Below are 25,663 nucleotides of genomic sequence, written 5' to 3'. Positions count from 1 at the left end.
TATGTCAGCAAAGATATTATGATATGTAGGGATGCGGTTCGAATACTACCAGCCGATCTAGACTGGTTCATTGTCATACTTTTAACTAAACGTACGACAGAAATATTGTGTAGACTTTATGAAAATTTCGTTTTAAGGAAAATGGAAAACAGATTAAATGTATTTTGCATGTCGGAATATTTTGGCAGTTTTATTCACTGTATGCAATAATTACAAAAGTTTTCCCATTTCTTCACTCACCTATTGGTTGTGACATTGTGTCAACGACTTAAAAACCGTTGTTGAACAGCAAATTACCAGATTTGGAGACAGGTGTGCCGTTGAAAGTAATGCAGCAGTCAGAGAGTTGGAAAATTGTGGAGTCGAAGTGGAAGAATCCTGTCCATATACAAAGGTGCATGAATTCAGAAAGGTCAGAATTCGATTTTGGTGGTCTGAACAGTCAAAACGTTTATCATGTAACCTTTGTAATTTAAAATATAAATGACACGTAGAACATTGTCCGATCCATGACACTATTCCTGAAGGATATACAAAAGTCTTGGTGTTTACTAAATTTATTTGTAAACATATTTGTAAATTCTTCATAACTTTAAGTAAAATGTACATACTGTTACAAGTCTGTGGTCTTTACTTGACCGAGCGGTGTCACACCCTGGCGCGATTCCCGCTAAAAGTCATAAGTTTACCCCAAATTTCCAAAGACTTCTATACAACTTCAGTTGTAAATTGGAAAGCCCGACTTGTCCATTCTATACATAAATTTTACTCTAATCAATACAAGACCACAAATCTCACAACCTGCCAAATATATATCAACCGCACATCTGCATGGTTACTCTTCATCAGGTTTCAATACCATCCGCAGTTCACGCTGCATAAACTATACAACTATCCCCAACACAGGGAACTATTTTAACTACGCCACCTTAAGCCAGTCAATTCACGGTTTCAAGGCACATTTCGTCAGTACAACTGCATCACGTTTGCCATAATGGCGACATAAACGGTATCTGCCAAGTCCTTTGTTGTTGATCCCATTGTGTAATTTACCGGTTTCCTACCTTAAATACTGTCACTGCAATCACACCACCAATGCACACCATTAGATTGTAATGGGGGCTATGGTACGACAGGGATATTCATTCGGTTTTGATCTGAATTCACTACTAGTGAACCATGGCATCATGGAAACGCACTAGTACTTCACACCGTGACGTTTGGTTCCACTAACTGGCTAATTATTTCGGGCTAAGGAATATTTCCATTGGACCTAGTTCCAATAATTAAAGAAGTAATCACACAAATCTAAGAATTCCTTAAAACGGGGTTTTATAACCAAATGCGCATACTCCAAATGTATTACAATGCAAACATGTGCATGAAACAAAAGGGGCCATGTAATAGTTATATTCATTAACAAGTGTCTTTCTTATTAAAGGTTTTTATACAGCGTGTATTGATTTATGTACACTACAAGAAGGAGGACTGGGGAGAAGACAGTAACAATAGCAATGCCAGCTTTTGGGATTCTGTCTTGCGTGTATGTTAATCTTTACTAATGTAGTAATGATAATTAAAAATATTTTAAGAAAAACTTTATTAATTTACATATTAAACAAAACTTAGCAATAACAACAAGCCAACCTATCAAAAAACAGATCAGACTTTTAATTAGAATTTCAAAATGGAATCTTCACTGGCTGACTTAGATGTGGTGGTGGTGGGGGTGGGGGTGGGTGGGGTTATGACCTTGTCATGAAGAAGAGATAATATGAGATCTACATTAAAAAGCGATGAATGCACTTCTGTACTTTTCGTTAGCATTCAAAGTTTACTTTTGCACACACACACACACACACACACACACACACACACACACACACATTTCCTATTCCCAGGTACAAACTATTCGCCGAATCTCCTAATCCATTAATTGTGTAGAAAACCTTCGCCTTTCTTTCTCCTGGACTTCAGCAGTCTCGATGATATGATACTCTTTACGTATCAAATAATTTTCGTTAATCTTTTGCTGATTCATTGAGATTGAAAATTGTTATGGATGCGTTAAAACTGTTCATGATAAATATTTTATCCAGGAATAATACCTTATTTGACGAGTATATGTGTGAATCTCTGATTAAGAAAGTTTAAATGTCATCATATTTGTATCCTTATTTACGTAATATTTAATACATTTAATTTTAATGAAAATCTTGTATACCATCGCGTGGTTTTCTTGTTTTTACAATGTACTTTGGTTTGTATAGAGTACTTTTCAAATTATTTGAAATCAACTTCATATTTTGAATATTATCTCTTTTCTTTGTTTGACTAATGTCATTTATTACAATCCTAATGCATTTCCTTCATCATAGTCTCATTATCACGCTGTTCATGCGCATAATTTTGTTGTTGAATTGTGAAATATTTGGATGTACTTTCTTTTTCCTTGTGGGTTTGTGATAAATACAAATTAGGATGGCGTGCATGTTTTAACTCCTTTATTTTCTAATGCGTTTTGTTGTTGTTTCCACATTTGCACAATCTAGAAAGTAATTATTTTTTTACAAAGATTTCATACTGCTTACTTCTGTTATATATATTGTGTATACGCCATTCTGTTTGTCATATATATATATATATATATATATATATATATATATATATATATATATATATATATATATATATATATATATATATATATATAATCATCGTCATCATTGTTTGCTTATCAATGACTAATTTTTCTCTCCATTAAAGCCTTCAAGTCTGTAAACAATCGGATCATCTAATACTAGTTGCTAAAGTTTTAAAAAATTTCATCGATAACGTACGTTAGGAGGGTACGCTTTTGCAAATATTTATTTTATATTTTCAATTAAAATTGTGTCTGTTTCACCAACTTTGAATTAAAGAGCTCCAAATGGGTCTTTTGTCAAATGACCAAACAAACTGATTGATACCTTTCATCTGTTTCTCCCTTGCTCACTTCAACCGGAATCATGTCCATTGGCGTGTGATTGGTCTTACTATATCCATAAATTAACTTTGGGAAAACGGTATGTTAAACATTCCCAACATAGATGATTCTTTGTCAGAATAAGTTAAAATTACTCCGTATTTTTTTTCCCCACCATATCCTTCACGTATTGATGTACGTTCTTCTCCTTCACCAAACAATATAGTTTTAGTCTTTCTCTATTTAAAGATTGATCTGAAAGAGTTGGATAAGTCATATTCCTTTTCGATTTTACTCTAGCAAACCAAGCGTTTTGTTCCAAGACCGTGCATCATTGTCTAATTTTGTTTGTATCCATCATTATAATTTTCTTTTTGCTGCATATCAACATGTTCCCGTTTGCTTGGATAATTTGTAGGAACATCGTTCAGCTGACCTGTTTTTGAATTCAGCGTACTTTATTTCATTTTTGTCCAGTTAAATTTGCTCCACGATTGATATTTTTGTAACTAACTTTCCTTTCTTGAGCGTAATAAAGATTTGTTCTTTATTGGATATTTAGAACTGTAATTTAAAATAAGCTCCAGAGAATATATGACGATTCATGTGTTATCAACAAGCCAAACACTTCCATCAATAAAAGAAACTTTTATTTTTGGCAATTTACAAAGTTGACTTATTCCTTTCAATGAAGGAACTCACATTTGTGTCCAATTTTGCAATATTTATCGTTTATACAAAAACAGCTACTTCACGTATTGAATCACCATGTGCTGTTTTTAACCGAATTGTGTTTTCCATTAATTCTATCTCTACTGTTATTGAGTCGTTGCAGAATCTCCGTGGAAAACTTAAAAGATCTTTGAATTGTACGGAAATTTTAGCCGAATACAAATCTGTATATTTACTCAGATTAAATATGTAATTTTGTTTTAGCAATACTGTTATCGAGATTGATCAGGCTTATCTCTGTCGTCATTAAATTGGACAAGTAAATCTACATCTTTTCTAAAACATTGCAGGATATCATTTGTATGCTTCATATAGACATTTCATTATTAATATTCTCTTGCATGTTATTTTGTAAAGCAACCATCTTTGATCATATTTTTATACCATCCAAACATGCAAACAGATATACATTTTCTGCTGATTCTGAAATTGTTACTTTTGTGTTTAACTCGAGAAATATTTATATCACCTCTCTTTACAATATAACTGTGTCGTTATTTAGTTTTAAAAGTTATATTTATTTTCTTATTACTAAAAAAGTTCAGTTTATTTTGTTATTAAAGAAATTGGTCAGAAATCGTAATCTAGTGTTTTATAAAACACGAATTTTCTAAGCACTCTAGTATTAAATTGATTTCATAAATCTACAAGTTGGCATGAAATCCGATCTTTAATTTACCCACTTTGTAAACACTCTACTATAGGTTTGTTTTCATAAATTTACAATTGGGCCAAACTCGCACTTTCTGTTAACATAAGCTTGGTAAATATGTGAGTTTACTCATTCCTAATTCTTGTTTATTCCTTCTTAATATTTATTAAATTTAATTATATCTGAATAAGTTATGGACTTAGTTCATTATAAAACTGTAAAGCGCATCATTATGTAGATTTTATGTTCAGAAGATTTTTAAAATAAATAAATATATAAATTGCTAGTTCGAAAGAATAAGGTAACATATACTTGCCTCATCTTACGGTGACTACAAATATTGATATATGTACTTGAGTGCCTGGGGTACTTGGAGAGAAATAAACGGGACCGACATGCAGTACACGCATCCTTGAGAAAAGGTGGGTAAAGCATCTATCACTATCGTGCATGCAATCTGTATGTTATATTGGCTACAATTTATGGAAATGTACACTATGATAATGTTTTGTACGCCCTTGGTTCCATTTCCATTGAAATTGCTCTTTTCCAGTTAATACACTCCTGATTAAAGATGAACGCTTTATATATTGTTTTGTCTAGATGTGTATTTTTTCCTTCTTCTGCTACATAGGCAATTTGGTCAAGTTGTACCCGAGGAAAAGATGCATTCAGAAATACTTTACATGCGCCTACGTTGGGAAATATATATTAACCAAGGGATGTCTTGACACTTCGTTTCTCATTGATGTATGATTTGATGTATGGAAAAATAGGTCTTTTTCTATCTAGTTTCATGTGTTAAAATTCAATATACATATAGTCCCATTACAAGATTATACCCACTAATAAAACTGACTGTACAGTTCTATTCTCCAATAAAACATAATTTTACGCGAAGAAATAAAATTACAAATACTTCGTTGAGTAATATTATTTGTATGTAGAGCAAACCGTGTATGGAATGAGGTACGTCAGTGTCTGAAGAGGGCCTGGTACAGTGTTCGCCAGTTGAAGTTCGAGAGATATTGGAAGATTACGAGAGGATTATAGAGAGAACCGGATGTATGTCCCACACATTTGCCGCTGGAAGCTCCCAGGGTGCACTTAGAGACGGCACTAAACTCTTAAGGAGGAAAGGAGGAAGCAGGAGAATAGTACAAGGACTAGAGGAGTACAAGAAGATGTACAGGAAGAGGGCGGGATAAGGGGAAAGTGTAACGACCGGTACAGGAAGAGGGCAGAAGGGAAGGAGAAGGGAGAAAAGGAGAACTGATACAGATGACTACAGGGGACTACTCACTGGAAGAAGACTCTCTCACATTAGGGCATTAATTCTCGTATGATGTAATAAGAAGGCATTTGTTAACAAGTTAAATTAATGTATTTATGAGTGGAGCGTAAAATATTTATATCCGGAAATTGTTTGAATAGTTTATTTATTATTAATATTGATTAAATTGTTATATATTTTCTTTGAGTTTTTCATGTATTTAGGTTGTCGGCACTGCTGATTGGGGGTTCGAGAGCCATTCAAAATTTTAATATCCATCTTTCTGCCGTGTTGGTCCTAATACTGCAGAATTGTTGTGACACACAAATTGAACCCCATATCATAGATCTAAAAATCTAAAAACAGTGAAAGAAAATTAAAAAGGAAAACAAGGTCAATATATAAACACAACCCAAACAAAATATAAATAATAAAATGAGAATAAATTCAGTATATTTTGTATATTAAAATTATTCAAACTTTTTAACGTTTTAAAGAGATGTGTCAGGCTTCAAAATATTTCTCAATGAATTTCATACAAACAAAAGATATTTCGTTGTCAAAATCACAAAGAATGAAACAAAATTGTGTTTTTCTTCTCACTGATAGTCTTATCTACCATATTGAGTATTCTGTGGTGTGAATAACTGCATTCCTGACATACTATTTAAATTAATATCTATACAATCTAGTTTTTCATTTTGCATATATACACAGCCTATTAAAGTGAAGACTGCTCATGGTGTGAAGATCAATACATTTAAAGTGGTTTTATCATACCATATATGACCAAGATCAAGGCATATGTTTGTCTGAAATCTTAAAAACCGAATAGACAAAAAATTTTGTTTATCAGAAGATAATTTGAAGATAGTCTACAGATTCGTCAGTAAGAAAATAAAATAATCTGCTCGATATGGCTGTCAATAGGATTCACACCCAGTGCAACATACGTCCTTGTGTACATAAAAGAGTAACTGGTTTTGTTTCCGTATCATTTCTTAAATTGCACAGTTGTTTGTGGGCGGAGGGGTGTGTGGTCTTTCTTTCATCTTCTTTTTTTATTTTTATATTTTATTTTTTTTATTCCGGATTTTTGTTCCCGTTAGTCCAGTTCACAGTTTGCATAACTGATTGGTATCCTGCTTACCCTTAGCCCATTTCTATATTAAGACTGCTTCACTATAATACGTCAAAAAACCTACTAAGATAATGAAGTAAGATAAAATGGAATTAGAAGCCGACAATTTTATCCAAGATGGCACCTGTAAACGTCAAAATCAACCGGCTTGGAGGGGTGGTTTGTATAGCTGTTGGTTTATGTTTATTTCTGTACTTATTTGATGTTCCAGGATGGTTCAAAGAGGAGCAAAGAATAAGTATGAAAGAACTTTTGTCTGTCAGCATTGAATTGGCAAAGAGAGGAGGCGATAAAGTTTGGGAAATCAGGGCAGAAAACACTTTGGCAGGGAAGTCGAAAGGGAAAACTAAAGAAGGAGCCGACGAAATGTTGACAAGAGGAGATTTAGAATCCCACAAGACCATTGTACACGGTCTTGCAAAAGCTTTTCCTGGTCTAAAGGTACTCGATAAAACTACAACAATGTGTATTTCAGAAAACTCATTGGAATTTAATGATATAGTATTAGTACCCGCTAGTCCTACATGTAAAACCTCGACGCTGATATCTATGTTTTAGGCGTCTTGGTCTTACTGCCTAGCTAACGGCGCTGTGTAGCATGTTTTCATGTCGACTAACATCGTAATGAAAGTCAAATTTTCAGAAATATCTCGCACAACTGGCAACCAATAACGAAATATAGGCAACGGAACTTTAAAACAGGTCCATTCGATTGTGCGAGAATTTGAATTGGAATGAGAAGTTAAATTCTCAGGACTGTCTCACAGACTTGGCAGCCCATATCAACACTTATCTGTTAAAGTCATAATCATTTAGTCAGACTTGACTTACTCTAATGTCTTTTTTTAAATAATAAATTCAGGGATGATGGTTATCTTCAATGAAACGAAGCTATCTAAACACTTTCTTCTATATTTTTATTCATTTTGTTATAGAAACATATTTCAACTTAATTCGGTTTTTGCATTCCCAGCTTCCATCACATTCCAGACAACTGATATGTAGGCAGCAGAACTTTAAAACCGGTCCATTTGCTTGTGTGAGAATTTGAATCTATGAGAAAAAAGACACAAGAGTAAGTAAAGTCTGACTGAAACATTATAACTTTAATTTGTAGAAGAGCATCAATAAAGGCTGCCAAGTAACATATTCCTGAAAATTTGACTTCTTATTACAATGTTAATCAATACTGGAACAAGCTACACAGCACCTTTATTTAGGCAGTTAGACCTCAACCTCCAAAAAATAATTATTGGGGTCGATGCGAAATTATTGAAGTTTTCAAAGGTACAAAACTACATCACATTTGTTGCATGAAAATATGGATTGACAAATATGGTGACTACATTTCTAAAGAAAATCCCTTTTGATTGAAACACCAACAAATTGACACTGTTTACGACTCCCTGGGGACAGTTAGGTTAGAACTTATAAGTCAATGAATAAAATTTATAAATTTTGTATATTTATTATATCCTTGATGCTTTCTGTTTTTAAAATCAGTAGGGGTACAAACAAATGGGATAGTTTGAGAATACTGTAGTTGCAATGTCATTGCTTTAGCAAGTTCCTTACTTTAGTATTCACATACCCTTCCATTTGTAATCCCTACCAATTTTATAAACAAATAGTATCAAGGATATAAACAATGCACAGAACTAACTCATGCAGTTTGAAATATAAATAATTGTAAACTTTTTTGATGCCATTCATAATGTTTGTACAACTCATACCTTTGATTTAGATAATGAATGATAAATATCCATATGACATGGTAACATGAGTGTAAGGATGGTAGCTCCAAAGTAATATAAAAGAAATTAATGTGAATCTAATATCAGATAATTGGTGTGACACTATTTCCAAAGTCAAAATCATATGTCATACACTGCAGTATAATCCATTAAGAGTCATATTTAAAGTATATGTTGGGACACTGTATTTATTGTGACACTGTAAAAATTTTAAAAGTAATTTTTGTGTGCACTGTATGCTCTAGGACACATTGATTTTTTTTTAGTCAAATCTGCACCAGTCTTGCTAATTCTCACACTTTTGACCCCCATCATTTCGTCAGTTCATAAAGGAAACCAAACAAAGTACACTAGAATTTCATCCATGTTAATGATCATATTGTTGGTGAAATCATCTGGTTCACTTCTGGCCTTCATGAATTCATCATCTTTTTTTTTCTTCTTCTCAAATATTCTGTGCAACACTGGGTCATCTATGTCCATGCACGAAGCACTATATTGTATCACTTTAAAAATTGTTCCATTGTTTCAATTTATTTTGAAAATTATCATGAATACCAGTGAAAATGAACCAAAGTTAGCTTCCATATCTCGGGCGTCTTTGTATATGAAAAAAAAAAAATCATCACACTTTAAAGAATCCATAGCGAGCTTCCGATGTCAGCTTGCTTTGCAATAAAGTAACCTTTGTATTGATATCCTTTAAAAAAAATGGCTTGTTAGTATCCAAAGTCAGCTTCTGAGGTCAGCTTGCTTTGTAATAAAAAGTAGCCTTTGTCTTTAATGTCCTGTCAGTAAGTTCAAAGAAGGAGTTTACTGCTCACCAACAGTTGTGTTTAATCACCATCAGTTCTTCTATGTTCTTGGCATCTGTAGTTATAATTAATACAAAGGAGCATTGATGTCTGCAGGTAAATAGTAATGATACTTTTGTAACCCATACTGGCAAGAAGATTGGCACTTGCACTCAAGTGAATGTGTTTTCAAATAATGATTTTTATTTGCGAGATACTGTCATACATTAGACCTGGATATAATTCAGTCTTGGTTATTTTGCACCTAACACTGTGTCATGCATCAATGGCAGTTGTCTTCAATATATTGGTTGATTATTTCCCCCTCGTTTGCAAAAATCATCTGCTTCTCTTCAGGCCTTCATGAATTCATCACATGATTTTATTTTCCCCATATATTCTGGGTGAATGTCATCGATGTCCATGCATGAAGCACTGTATTATGTCGCTTTAAAATTTGTTCCATTGTTTCAATTTATTTTCGAAATTCCCTTGAATACTGGTGAAAAGGAACCAAAGATTTGCTTCCATATCTCGACCATCTTTGTATATTCAAAAAAAAAAAGCCATTCTTAAAAGAATCCATAGTCGGCTTCTGAGGTCGGCTTGCTTTGCAATAAAATAGCCTTCATATTGATATCCTTTAAAATAAAAAGGAACCAAAGTTGGCTTCTGAGGTTGGCTTGCTTTGTAATAAAAATAACTTTTGTCTTTGATGTCGTGTCAGTAAGTTCAAAGGAGTTTACTGCTCATTGCCAGGTGTATTTATTCACCACCTGGGCTTTTATGTGCTTGGCATCTGTAGTTACAATTAATACAAAGGATCATTGATATCTGTGGGTAAATAGTAATGATACTTTTTTAATCCGTGTTGGCAAAAGGATTGTCACTTACACTGAAGTGAATGTATTTTCAAATAATGACTTTTTTGTTTGTGAGATACTGTCATACAGTAGACCTGGATATAATTCAGTCTTGATTATTTTGCACCCAACACCGTGTCATGCGTGAATAACAATTGTCTTCAAGATATTGGTTGATTATTTCCCTCTTGTTTGCAATTTTTTTGGATTAAGTTTTTAGTTGGATAATATATTCAAACCTTTGAGCATAACCAAACACAATTTGTTTCTCAATGTTCATGTCAATGAACAATGTGGCATGTATTATTGGACATACACAAAATATACACTGAAGTATGGAAGCCTATACACCATATACGGATTTCATGGATATATTTTATTCTTTAATGCTCATGTTGAAAACAAAGGAATAAATGATAACAATATAAGGTTAGTTTCTTTCTTTTTATTATCAAATAAGCATTTTGTTTATCTATTTTATTTCAACCTGCAATGGGGGTGGGGGCACAAATTCAGTACAAATTTATTTCATTTCTTAGGTCTTGGGACATGACCTAGGTGAAAAAAAATTTCACCATAAGTTCTGGGACAGAAAAAAAATAATATTGTCTCCCAATATATATGGTAAATACAGTATTTAAATTATAAATCTTTATAAAGTTATAAACATCATCATTTTTTAAATTATAAACAGTGCAGTTTTTTATTTACAAATAAATTTTGTACTGAAAAAAAATGAAAATTTGTTTAATTTGTTTGATGTTTTGATGTAATTTTGTGAACTTGGTCACATGTAAATAACAAAGGGAGACCATTTTGCGGCACAGATCATGCAACATTGACTTTGGATATGGTGTAACACAGATTTGTCTGATATTTGATTCACAATGACAATCTCCTTACAGTCATGCTACAGTCAGGCAGATGGATGATTTGCATTGATTCTGTTAGGCATTGTATGATTTGTAGAAATATTTAGAATGAGTTTTTAAAAATATCTATGAATATTTATATTGCACATGGAAAGGGAAACTCTTGATAACTTTGTCTATTCAATACAGGTATATCCGGATAGGATCTTTTATTCAATTTTTCCCTCCAATATTTCTTACTGTAGTAATATAATTTCAAAGGCCTGTGATCAGTCACAATAACTTAAAGAAATATATTTCCTTTTCTTAGTCTTGAACACAACCTGCCAATGATCACCATTACATCCTTCCAACTCCAAAGAATCAGAAATTTGGTTACATTTCTGAGGAGAAGAATACATCTCCTAACATTGTATTATGAGTCTGTGGCCCTGAACTAAGTAACAGAAAAGAGCAGAAACCTCAAAGTTTAGTAAATTTCAAGAAATAATTTATTTCCCTTGGATACAAAGTGAAAATTCAAAAATAACTTATGGTATTGTGAATTAGGTCACAACTAGTCCTAAAAGTGCTATTACAACTCCAAAAGTTTACAGTTTCAAATGAATTCCAGTGGTTATCTGAAGGAATTCCAATTTTGAATGTGTTGATGTATCAGTAGCCTAGAATGTGGTGGTGTGTTTTCATTTATCACGCTAGTTTAATCCAAAATGTCCTTAAATGAATTCACATTAATCACAGAATAGTTGTAGTCCAAAAAGTATTAATGAGTAATTTGTAATTCAAGTGAAGAATTAAATTAAATCCTTTCAACTAATACACAACTAACATTTGTTTCTCTGAATACTGATGATATGATACACTACTGAACCCAGTACTAATACTCTACTGAATCCAGTACTAATACTTTACTGAATCCAGTACTAATTCCAGGCAGATAGAACCCACTACATCAGATCCAGGCACCACCGACCTGTTCTTTGGACCCAATTCAAGATCCAGACAATATAGTTTCCACACTTAATCTTAGGATAAAAGTCTTGCACCCAACATCAAAGGCTATTCCTGGAAATTTAGCAGAAGTGACTTCGTAATTGATGCTGAACCCTTTAAGTTACTTTGTGCATGTTATGTACTGTATTTTATACTGTTGTATTATGCCAGTGAAAAGGAAAGTTAACAAAGTCAAATACTTTCTTCTTTGATTTTTCATGTAAACTGGTGAATATGTATAAATTAATGAACCAAATTTCAGTATTATTTTTATTACTTATATTTTATATAATGTATATATTACCCGATTGAAAGAGGTATTACACAGATTACCTGAAAATATAAAGTAATATACATAATCATGTTTATATTATGCATGTAACATCTATGCTACTGATCACACAAATTTGCATTTAGTGTTGCAAAATCGGTTCCTGGGTCAGGGGATACCCTTAGTTGTAAGGCTTGGAAGCGTGAGTATCAGTGGCATGCCATTGACTTAGTTTCAGTTTTTTCATGTGGGCTTGGGGTTGGTCAAAAGCCTATTGGATCAGTCATGCAGCTTGTACTATAAAACTTGTACAGTTTCAGATCTGTAGCTTTAACATAATTGCAGTTTTCCAGATAGTTTCACCATATAGTCAACAGGCCAGTGCATTATTTTCTCAGAACTATAGCACTGAGTGTTTCATATAGTCAACAGGCCAGTGCATTATTTTCTCAGAACTATAGCACTGAGTGTTTCATCAAGACAGCATGTTTAAAAACAACTTGAAGCCCCAACATGATTCATGAGCATCAAAAACTCTCCATATTGAATCAAAGAGAAAATCTGAAGTCCTTTGTCAGTCATATTTTTGCAATTAAAGAATCGCATATACTGATGAAACAGTGGAGCATTCTTCACTTTTCTGAGAGATCGGTTCCAGAAGGTATATAGTCCAGGACCTCCATTATCTGGTGCCAACAGAGAGCTCTAATAAAACCATTCCCATACATGTGATATTTTTAATAAAATCATACTGTGAGATATCCCTGGGAATTTAAACTTAGCATTTTTCTGTTTTGTTGGGGGAGGCATTGCTTGAGGAGAAACTTAAATCAAGGAATATTTTCTCTGTTTTGGGTAAACCTTGCTACTTTTGATGTGGTTGGAGTACAACATTTACAGTAAACTTGTATTTGTCTTTTTATTGCATGGCTTACCAATACACTGTTCAGTAAAACTGACTTTTTTATTAGTATGTGTTGTACTTGATGATTGAGTGATATAAAATATTGCAAATGTGATACTGTTCTATAATTCATTTTCAGGCAGGGTGGATGGTTGCAAATTGCAAAATATGCAGTTTTTGTCAGCTCTTAATTTGTGGATTGGGAAGGGGTTTCTGTTGTTTCAATAGAAGGATCTTTGTTTATTGGATCTCTTAGTAAGTGGTTTAAGGAAGCCAAAATTTTATTTTACTTCTTGAAAAATTGTTGAATTAATAAGAACTCTTAAATTTTGAAGGTTATCTCGGAGGAGCACGAGAGCCAGCCTGTTGATTTCAAAAGAGTTCCAGATGTAAACAAGAAAATTCCTGAAGTAGAACATCTCAGTGACCAATCAATTATTGCCAAGGATGTGACAATGTGGATAGATCCCCTTGATGCAACACAGGAATACACAGGTTATTAAATAAGATACATAAACCTAATTTTAGCCTGCTGATAGTACCTATTCCATTGCAAAAGTTTTATGTTAAATGTCATTTCAATCACAAAGTTTGTTTATATTATTTAATTTCAGATTTCTGACATATCCTCCATTTCATGGCACTGTATTAAAAATTTATATACTTTTGTATTTTGAATGGTTGTTTTGCCCAAATAAAGTTTAGTTTATTAACATGTATCCCACAGGCATACAACTTTATTCATTTTAATGGTAATTGGTGGTGTACTATCATAGTAATTCTGAGTTTGTGTTCTCAATTTAAATGAATTGGTTTGGCTTTTTGTATTTTCACCACATACCTTGTGCACACATATGACTTGCCCCACATATATGCCCCACATAAATTCACTAATCGTGTAAAAAAATAAATACTTAGTACATGTACATCCCATCCACACTTATATCCAGCACTAACCCTAACATAATCTGACACGGACTGATGAAGATGACATGTAGATTACTGAAGCATGTCTTAGAAAAGTAATAGAGATTTTAAAGGATGAGGAGTCATATGAGAGCTTCCATGGATTTAACAGCAATTCCAGCAGTGAGAATGAACTTTATAAAAATGTATTTTAGTATTTCTGTTAAACACCAATGTGTTGGACAACTAGTATAACAGTAGTATAATAATATAAGGTATATGTACTAATAAAATACTAAATAAAATCATTTCATTTTATATATGAAATGGTGTTACTTTTAATTACGCAAAGAAACAGCACTATTGAACTTCTCATGTTGATTGATTTCTTTAAAAGATAATTGCATTTCATTTGTATTTCGATAGGCATCGCTAGAATTGACTTCCTGGCACCCTTGCTAGTCTTTCTTCTGTTATCATTCTTTTTAACATAAAGAATGTTTAAAAAACATTTAAAAAACATAGCTGTATAAATTTAAAAAGAAGCCAATTACCAGCTGCATGAAAAAGAACTGATATAGCCTGCTCACTAAAATATACCACATAGGGGGTGTGGGGTATGTAAAACCCATGGCATAAATGTGTGATAATACAGTACTTTCATAAGTCTGTTTTGTGCTTGAGAATGCCAAAATGTCAAATCTGACATTAATATCAATTCTTTTAACCAGAAAGTTTGTAATGACAGCTAGTAGTTGAAATACACTGAATTTTATGTGGATATATACAGAAAATTGTTGATTAACCAGACACTGATTATACATATTACCGGTATTTGCTCATCAAACTACTAACACAGCCCTAAAAATGTATACTTATTACAGTGCACACTATCTATTAATTAAACTGGCATAGAGCATATGAATAGGAAACAGAAACAAAATACAATAGAATGTAGTTTCATCCAGTAATAATTACAGTGACATTATGAATAACTAAGTTATCATTTTGAAGTAAACTTAAATGTTATTAGGAAACAGGAGGAGAGGAAGATACAAAGAGAGAAAATTTATTCTTACACCCCATTATCACAGAGTGCTATAAAATATATATTATTAATTACACAGAAATACAATTTTTTGTTATGGAACTTTAATTCCATTGCAGGAACTCTGGGGTATTGAATGTAAAACTACAATTACAGATAGTTAGAGACCATCCATATGATTTGGAGAATAGGTGGGCTGGTATTGTCTTTTGAGCTGGGATATTTTTTGAAGATAATTTGTTCCTTGTTTGTTGGGTGGGTGGGTAATAAATAAAATGGATATCTGTATTGAGTGGAGGTTAAGCCACTGTTCGGTATCAGTATCTGCGTGGATAACAACATGTACATATGTACACGCTTGATTAATAACAACTGTCCTAGGCAACAGTTCTGAGTAGATTTCATAGCACATACACCCAAGGGAGGGGGTTAAATTGCTACAAACATGTACATTCTTGGTTAAGTTTTTGCTTTTAGGTTAGATTTTTTGTGTGCATAACATATAAATACCATTATACTTAGAATTGTGGAGGTTGGTCATAGGATGCAACTTGATGACTACTGCACCTTTATCATATATATAGGTCACTATAACCTATATTTCATGTTTCACTGACTTTGATTAAGTTTTATAGTTGACATTTATTTCTCAAACTCTATTCATGATAGAACCATCAAACTGTGATTGTATATATCTTTTAGGACCACACGTTTGCCACAAACAAAGGATGTTGTGACCTACATTTCACATTTTACTGGCTTGTGTAAAGTTTTTGAAATTAGCATATGACCAAGTAGGTGTTTTGCACCCAGCATATATACTGGTGTACATGGATTCATGAAAGTTGGCAAAGGGCTGCATCTTGAATACTACACCTTCATCATAAAAGTATGCCACTATGACCTATATTTCATGCTTAACTGACTTTGGTTATATTTTGTGTTTTAAGTCTATCTTTCAGACTCTTGTTAATGCTAGAATCATCAAACTAGCATAACCAGAAAGAATTTTAGCACCCTTTAGGTATATACTCCTGAAGAGTACTGCACCATTAACACAAAATAATGTCATTATTGCCTACATTTTGATGTTTTACTGGCTTAAGATAAACTTTTGCATTTTGTTACAACTATGTTGTCATAAACTAAGTAATAGAAAGAAGGTAAACTAAGTTTTGTAGAATTTAACAAGTAATTTAATTATCAAAGTTATTAAATAAAAAATTTTAAAAGAAACTTACAGTATTATGAATTGAATCCAGAATAATCCTGAAAACAAGGTCTATACAAGTCCAGAAATATCACACCAAGATTACATAGAACTACTGCCTGTCACATCAAGATTACATGGAACTACTGCCTGTCACACCAAGATTACATAGAACTACTGCCTGTCACACCAAGATTACATAGAATTACTGCCTGTCACACCAAGATTACATAGAACTACTGCCTGTCACACCAAGATTACATAGAACTACTGCCTGTCACACCAAGATTACATAGAGCTTGTGATTTTCACCCAGTAAAATGTGACATCTTGGGGCTGAAGATGAAAATAGCTTTTCTAGCAGATTTTTAAAAGAAATGGTATTTAAAAAAATGAATACAAAAATAACATCAATCTGTTTTTTATTAACCTATTACCTCTACATTCATATGATAGAAGATAATACGTTGTTTGTTTTTTTGTAAATATTTTATTGTCTTTTGTTGTCCTTTCCAGCATCCAAACACAGTAGGTAGATATTAGATAGTTGGTTTCACATCATCTCAGCACAGTACTAGCCATATAGTGCCAACTAAAAGTTCAAATTTTAAGTGATTAAATGTTCAAATATAAAGATAAAAGATTGTCAGAAAATCTATAATTGGAAAAGGGGTCAGGTTGTGGCTTTAGTTTGAATTTATTTCTTTATCAATATGTATACAATGACTACTGAAGATTACTGAAAGTGCAGGTGATTACACTCTTGTTTTCTATAAATAATAGCAAGGCTATTTTTTTTCTAAGCAAATGAAGGCCACAATTTTATTTCTCAAAACTATAACAGGAGTACCCCAGTGTTCATTTGTAATCTCAGATTTATGCAGCATAAAACATTAATCCTTGGTTGCATCAATAACTGCAGTTGTTTAATTAATTAACACTTTGTTGACAGAAGATCTAACTCAATATGTGACAACAATGGTGTGTGTGGCAGTGAAAGGACAGCCTACAATAGGTGTTATTCATAAGCCATTCTTAAATGGTGGGAAAGGAGAAACATGTAAGTAAAGATCATCATACCATGCCCATCATAACGTGTAAGTAATGCCCATTACACTATATAAGTAATGCTCATCACAACCTGTAAGTAATGCTCATTACACCTTGTAAGTAATGCTCATTATAACATGTAAGTAGAGCTCATCACAAAATATAACTTATGTTCATTACAACATGTAAGTAATGCTCATCATAACATATACATAATGTTCATTACAACATGTAAGTAAAGGTCATCACATTGTGTAAGTAATGCTTATCACAACATGTAAGCAATGCTCATCACAACATGTAAGTAATGCTCATCATAAGATGTAAGTAATGCTCATCATAAGATGTAAGTAATGCTCATTATAACATGTAAGTAATGCTCATCATAAGATGTAAGTAATGCTCATTATAACATGTAAGTAATGCTCATCATAACATGTAAGTAATGCTCATCATAACATGTAAGTAATGCTCATCATAAGATGTAAGTAATGCTCATTATAACATGTAAGTAATGCTCATCATAAGATGTAAGTAATGCTCATTATAACATGTAAGTAATGCTCATATAACATGTAAGTAATGCTCATCATAACATGTAAGTAATGCTCATCATGACATGTAAGCAGTGGTCATCATAATAAATCTCATCACAATCTCAAATTAGAGTACAATCTCATTTTAGAGTAGATTGTCCAATCTTCAGAAATTCTGGAGATTTTGTATGCCAGTTCCCAGATAAACAGTTCTGAGGTTTGGGAAATTATAGGGATAATAACCCAATCCGGCCATATGTTCCAATTAGCATTCAGCATGGCCATGTGTCTGTTATCTGTTAACAACATTTGCTTCTTACCACTCTGTAATTCATGGTTTTTATTTTATCATATTCTGAATAGAACTTTATACTATAAGCGTCTCCAACAAGTTTGAATATTAGCAAGAGCTTTGCATATAAATTATTTGAATTTGCATCTGATTGGCTGAGCTTGTGGCCATGTTCAGATCTGAGTTCATCTAAACTTGGAATATTTGCTTGTATTAAGATCTTGGGCAGGTTCAGTGATGTGCAAGTTACAATTTATATTACTGTATTTACCATATCCCTATTTTTAAAACTTACGGTGAAACTTTTTCTCATCTTGGTCATATGTCCCAAGACTTAGGAATCAAAATAAATATGTGTTGAATTTACACACAGCCCTAACACACACACACACACACACTACATCTTGAAGTAAAATAAACAAATGCTTATTTAAATATAGATGAAAGAAACAAATCTTCTATTGTTATAATTTATTCCTCTTCTTTTTTCATCAAAAAATATATCCATGAATTCAGTGTATATATAATGTATGCATACTATAGTGTGTTTGGTTGTGCTTAAAGGATTGCATGTGTTATCAGACTGAAAACTGGATACAACAAAATCACAAAAGAGAGCGAGAGGGAGGGAGTAATATCAACCAATTTCTTGAAGGCACCTGCTGTTCATGCATGACATTGTGTAAGGTTCACAATAACCAAGATTGTATTATATCCAGGTTAACTATATGACAGTATCTTGCAAATAAAAATCTTTATTTGAAAATAAATTTTCTGTGAGTGCTAATGTCAAATCTTTTTACTGGCATCGGTTACAGAAAGTATTATTAAGCAAGCTAATGCCTGTATAATATTTACCCTGCAGACATCAATGTCAACTTATATCAGGGGGCCCTGGAGTGGCAGAGTGGTCTAAAGTGCTCTCCATTACGGATCACTGCCATCTCACCTCTGTCTGCCTGGGTTCAAGTCTAGGATTCAGCCAGTGTGGGTATGTGAAAAAGCTTGCCAGTAGCTTATCGTGGTTCTTCCCAGGGTTTTCCTGGGTTCTTCCTCCACTATTAATACTGGCCACTATGCGTAGCCTATCATGTGCTGAAAAATGGCATTAAACTCCACAACAGCAACAACTTAGAAGCCCAGGTGGTGAATAAATACAAATGGTAGTAAGCAATGAACTCATTGTTTGAACTTGCCAAGAGAATATCAAATACAAAGGTTATTTTATAAACATTACAATTCAACCCTGGAATATATATATATATATATATATATATATATATATATATATATATATATATATATATATATATATATATATATATATATATATATATATATACATACATACATATGGGGTGAGTATTGCCACAAAAAATGTATTGCAATATGGCATGTCTATATTGTGATATGTATTGGTCATTGATAGCATTATGACTTGAATGTTAATTTGGCATATTTTATACTGAAAAAATCAGCAATTTCCTTGCATTTTAAAAAATATGAAGAAGAAAATGAAACCATCTTCTGATCCTACCAAGAAGTCTGCTAGCATCATTGATTTTCAGGCCTTCCTGAACAGCTAAATTTAAAGTGTGTGCATGACAACCAATATATGGGTTACATACTGCTTCTGATGCTGCGACAGCCATGTTTGAAGCATTTTCAGTTACTGGTGGAGGATTGGATGGAATTCCCCATTCATTAACAGCTGACAACAGAACTGCAGCAATATTTGCACCTGTGCGACTCTCAGGTAGTGCCAGTGTTTGTAGTACATAACTCTGAAGTTTCCAATCAAGAGAAATAAAACATGCATTTACTGTAACATATGATTCTGTTGCTCTGGAAGTCCAACTGTCAGTTGTTAATGCAACTTTAGATGCTAAGTGCAAGCATGCTTTTATGTCTTCCTTAACATGTAAATACATATCTGGGATAATTTTCTCAGAGAAGACCTGTGTAGATGGCACAACATATGGATCAAGCACCGATGCCATGTTAAAAAGCCTTTGCTTGATACAACACTCTACAGGCCACAAATCGTGAAACTAGCAATGGCATGAGTGATAGCTGTGGACCTTGGTGATGAAGATTTGTATTTAGTCTGTCCACCTAGCATATCCGCAATCTTTGGTTGTTGATTTGAAACAGTATGTACACTTTTAATGGAACCTTGGCTGTTGCATTAGAGGTTGTGTCACTCTGTAGTACAGTACTTATGGAAAGTACTGATGGATGGTGATGCCTTAAATGAGTCTAGAGGTTTGTCATACCACTTGTGTGCTTGATTAAAGTTTTGAACATATTACACACAGTGACAGTTTTGCGACAGTTTTGTCAATTGTATTAGTGCTAAACTCCCCTTTTAGTGAAAGATTATTCTAAACAGGACTCTTGGGTTTTCACTGGCTCATACACAGAAGCTGCCATTTTGGTAACTATGTTAAACCTATTAAAAGACATTTGTGTGCTCAAAACTAGTTCCGGATGGGCTAATGTTGGTGAAGAAAAGTATTACTATACTCGTATCACGATATACCGTTTCTGGCATTTTGTATCACAATTTACCGGTAAATCGGTAGCGTGACACCCTTTATATATATATATATATATATATATATATATAAAGTAAATGAATCTTACTGGATATGTGGATATGCCGCCTTAGGACATTGAAACCAAACAGTTTAAACCAAGAAGACTAGAAAAAGACAGCCATGTACAAATAAAATTATCTTTTGTAGCTGACACATTTTCTTTTAAATAATTCTCTAAATTTGCTTAGTAGCCTATAACTACTACTATAACAATATAATATCCAGGATATAATTTGTGCTTACATAAAATAACAGATGTCGTTATGGCTCATTGATTTCTAGGTCAATACAGATATTTTCCAGCATGCTCAACAAGTTGAAATAAACTATCTGAAATACAGTACATTTAAAGGTTTAATTACTGTAGAAACAGCCATGTACAGTTTTGCAAACACAATGGATTTTCTGTTTTATTTGTTTGTCTTGACTATGTTTTGTATTTGCCTTTGAAAAAGACTCATTCAAGAGTCAAAAGTGCTCAGGCTAATTAGATACTAGTTTAGCACTGTTTGATGTCAGTTTATTGCATTTATCTTAATCAATCCCTGACACATGTGATCCCTTGCTGGATCTAGTGCACTTGAAAGGACTGTTATTCACCATATGATTTGTATACTTTGATTTCTATATATATATATACAGACACACACACTAAATGCATTGAAAATAACATGGCTTTTAAAGTGTTGTTGATATACCAATACTATTGGTTGTTGTTATTGTTCTAGGGTTTAACGCCATTTTTCAGCACAAGATAGGCTATACATGGTGGCCAGTATAACTGGTGGTGGAAGAACCCTGGAAAACCCAGGGAAGAACCACTGGCCCACGAGAAGCTACTGGCAAGCTTTCCCACATACCTGTGCTAGCCAAGCCTTGGACTCGAACCAACGCAGACAGAGGTGAGATGGCAGTGATCCAGAACGGTGAGCGCTTTAAACCACTCGGCCACGCGGGGCCACCCAATACTATTGGTATATCAAATTGTGATCTGCCCATCGCGCAATAATACGAATATATAAACATTCTTTCAACTGCAGGTCTATAGATCAATGATGAATTTCCACTTATTAATCATTAATGACGTATGAAAATAACAATAAAAGTATTAATACTCTCTGTTTTCTAAATGAATTTAACATAGTACACAATTTCATTGCAGACCTTTCTTATTTCCGTTCCCCTCTCCCCTATCATGCATAAGGGGCAATATATGCAGAAATATGGAATGAGAGAGAAAAACAATTTGGGCTGAATGAAAACTTTAAAACTGAACTTGTACTAAGTAACCTACAAGAATATGGTTCGTCAAAACAGTATGTTTACACTTTCTTTGAGATCTATCTACAGTTTTCATAATATCAGTGATACATAGTTGCAATAGCCTATCGACACTGTTAGTTAAATTTGTTGATTATTAGACACACGTACTATAATGTAATTAATGATTTGTTGTTGTTTCTTAAACCTATTATAATGTCAAATTATTAATTAAATATGAAAATACAAAATCCGTGGAAATGCGAGCTTTGGGGATTTTTATTTGTGTCATATGACAATGTCTCGGGACATATCAGTGATGGTAAAGTTAACCATCCACAAGAAAAGGAGAGAGAGAAAGAATTTTATTGTCAATAGTAATATTAATTAAAAGCAGAATAATAATTTAGGTCAACTGTAAATATATTAAAATATTTTTATTACCTCTTGATGGTTAGTCATTTCACTTAGTTTCGATTCCACATTAACTTCCATATGCCAGTACATGAATGTCTAAGCATTGAGTGTGTACAAGAAGCTAATGTGTTCATAGGGCTCTACTTTCTTCATAAAAACAATCTTCCATGTTTAAATAATAAGTGTCTTATATTGATTTAATCGATGTCAATAATAGAAACAAAAAGACAACAATCAACTTATCAATTTGCAAATTTGATTATGAACAAGAAGAAAAGGCATATTACTACATCTTATAGTGGACACACTTGCAGGCATGTGAGAAGTTCATTCACTCGGTCAATACACAGTTGCCTGGAGCATATTTTAACTTTGTTCAGACGGTAGATATTTGTATTTCTATGTAATGTAAACAGAATATATGTATAGTGTGTACACTGTATCAATGATATACTAATCATAAATTTTTCATTAAAGGAAACGAGGCTTTAATGAAACATTTATACAGCTTGTGGTATACAATTGATAATATACATACATACATATATATATATATATATATATATATATATATATATATATATATATATATATATATATATATATATATATATATATATAAATTATAAAATAAACAACACCAACACGTAGAATGTGTATATATATATATATATATATAAGTAAGTTGACTGACATATGGAAGCCAACTTGGGAATTTTGCAAATAAATGAAACAATGGAACAGATTTTAAAGTAACACAGTCTAGTACTTTGTATATAGACATTGATAACCCAGCATCTTGCAGAAGACTTGGAGGAGAAAATAAAATCATAACTTTAATTTGTGAAGGCCAGCAGAGAATAAGATTATGCGACATTATGATCATTAACATGAATGAAACTCTATAGTGTACTTTGATCACATTCCTGGATGGATTGTCAATACAAAAGAGTTAAAAGTATGGTAATTTGCATGACTGGTGCAGACAAAAAATCTAACTTTAGTCCTTGCTACTCTGATGATAATTTGTCGCTGCATGAGAGCTAAAAACAATATTCATGCACCCTGTAAGGATGGATCATACATGTGCAAGAGAAGGGTTTGGTGATGAGGTGATGCTGCAGTGGATTAAGTTTTATCTGAAGTACTTTTTAATATATATATATATATATATATATATATATATATATATATATATATATATATATATATATATATATTAAATTTAAGTTTGAATGCATTTTCTAACATTGAATTTTTAAATGATTTAAAAGGTGTCCCACAGCTTATGACCAAAAAAAAATCCCAGTGTGTCCCAGAATATAGTGCATACAAAATTACTTTAAAAATTAATGTATGGTGTCCCAAGAAATACAGTGTCCCAAAATATATGTTAATGAGGCTGTCTTGGAGTTGATTGGCTGAGCTTGCTACCATAATGACATCCATATTTCTGATCAGTTTTGATCAGTCTTCAAACATGTTGTAGCTTTTCTTGCAGCTGACTGGCTGAGCTAGTTGTCCCATATTTGATAAAACTGGGAATATATATTTGTGTATACTTATCAATATCTCCAGCAAGTTTGATAATGAGCAGAGATACACACATATTAATTAAGTAATCTTGTAGCTGATTAGTTGAACTTGTAATCACTTTAGAGACCACATTTCTAATCTGATTTTAAGCTTATATCGTTAAGATCTCAGATGAGTTCAGTTATGAGTAACATCAGAAATATTAATGAGGTGATCTTTGTTTTCTTTGAGTGTAGGGCTGTGAACAGTTTTTAAGTTATGACTCAGAGCTTAGTTCTCAATTGCAGAAAGAGAATGATGGTTATATAAGTGACTTGTCCTTTATTTTCCAAGAAAAGTACTGTATGCATAAAGGAATATTTACAACTTCGGTGGCGAACCTTCCCCCTTGCTGTTAATACTGTTTTTCTCAGAGATTGGTATCATCACCTGATAGACCTTCTTGATCCCTGATGCTTGCCTATGCGAAGAAGACATCAACAATGATTCCCCTTATCATCTTTAATTCTGCTAGGTTTGTGGAAATCCATCTTCAGGCACTTCATCTCTGGCCTATTTATTACAATAATTACCTCATGATTATCTTCTTGATTTACCACTTCTCTCCAGTCTTCTGACAAAACAATATTCATCAGAATCACATGCATACCAACCATTATGCTTACACAAATCAACACCGCTTTACAACCTTTAAAAGAAGAATATGAGAGTAATGTATAACATTACTCAGATTGAGCTTATTGTAGATTTCCATCACAACTTCAAGTTGATGATCATTCAGTGAAAGTTACATGTATAGACTACTTATAGTGAGTGCTGAATATAAATAATTTGATTTGTAAGTATATTTTGTATTTGTATCCTGATTCTAATCAACCTTCATTTTGCCCTTTGTGGCAAGAAATTTGACCAGATGCAGAACCAAGTTAGTTGCAAAAATCAATGTATCTTTTTACACAGTGTGCTGTAATTGTGGCATGTAGTATATAGATTATACATTTTATGTCCAAATTCCACTTTTTCACCATGAAAAGTCAAAATCATTTATGCAGCCATTACTGGCCCTTGGGTCATAACTTAGAAACTGTTCATAGTCATACCATTAAAGTATATATGCATGTACTTTGAATTACAAGATAAAATAAATTTTTCTGCAGTCAACATAGGCCAATGGGTTTGTCATTACCTAAATATCCCAACCCCTTTACAGTTCCCTGGGGTTATATCTCTGAAACTATTCATAATCCCTTCCTAAATCACATTTGGTACAGGAAAAAGAAATTTAATAAGCAACAGAAAGACAGAGGCTGGAGCAGAAAAAAGCTTGAGATAATGTAATTTCTGAACCCATGTATCTTATGTATTTCAGCAACAATATTTGTTGAATTTGATGCATGAGGTATAAGGAGTGGCAGAACCCTCACCCCAATCACTTCAACAAATTCTTTCACTGGATAATGGTGGATTATAATATATATCATCATCATAATTGTTGGATCTAGTCTTCTGTTTATCAACTTTTCATAAGTGAATTGTCATTATGGATGGAATATAGGTCCACTAAGTTTTTTATATGTGAGCCCACAAATAATGA

General features: G+C 32.9%; 1 protein-coding gene across 3 annotated transcripts in view; it reads left to right on the top strand.

Annotated features, from left to right (window-relative positions):
- Positions 1–6,566: 6,566 nt before the first annotated feature.
- The window catches only part of LOC149806441 (inositol monophosphatase 3-like), a 40,421-nt gene continuing 21,324 nt past the window's right edge, over positions 6,567–25,663 (top strand). For all 3 annotated transcript variants that reach the window (XR_016420237.1, XR_016420236.1, XM_089953362.1), the window contains exons 1-3: positions 6,567–7,204; positions 13,550–13,709; positions 17,331–17,438. Coding sequence is in view for 1 of the 3 variants with exons in the window: in XM_089953362.1 (XP_089809488.1) it covers positions 6,881–7,204; positions 13,550–13,709; positions 17,331–17,438 (592 nt within the window). In the remaining 2 variants the exon portion in view is untranslated. The remainder of the gene's footprint in view (positions 7,205–13,549; positions 13,710–17,330; positions 17,439–25,663) is intronic.

The sequence above is a fragment of the Sinohyriopsis cumingii genome, chromosome 1 (genome assembly GCF_028554795.1).
Source record: "Sinohyriopsis cumingii isolate HCF-2022 chromosome 1, ASM2855479v2, whole genome shotgun sequence".
NCBI lineage: Eukaryota > Metazoa > Mollusca > Bivalvia > Unionida > Unionidae > Sinohyriopsis > Sinohyriopsis cumingii.
Note: the sequence above shows the minus strand (reverse complement) of the source record. Positions and strands in the feature narration are given on the sequence as shown.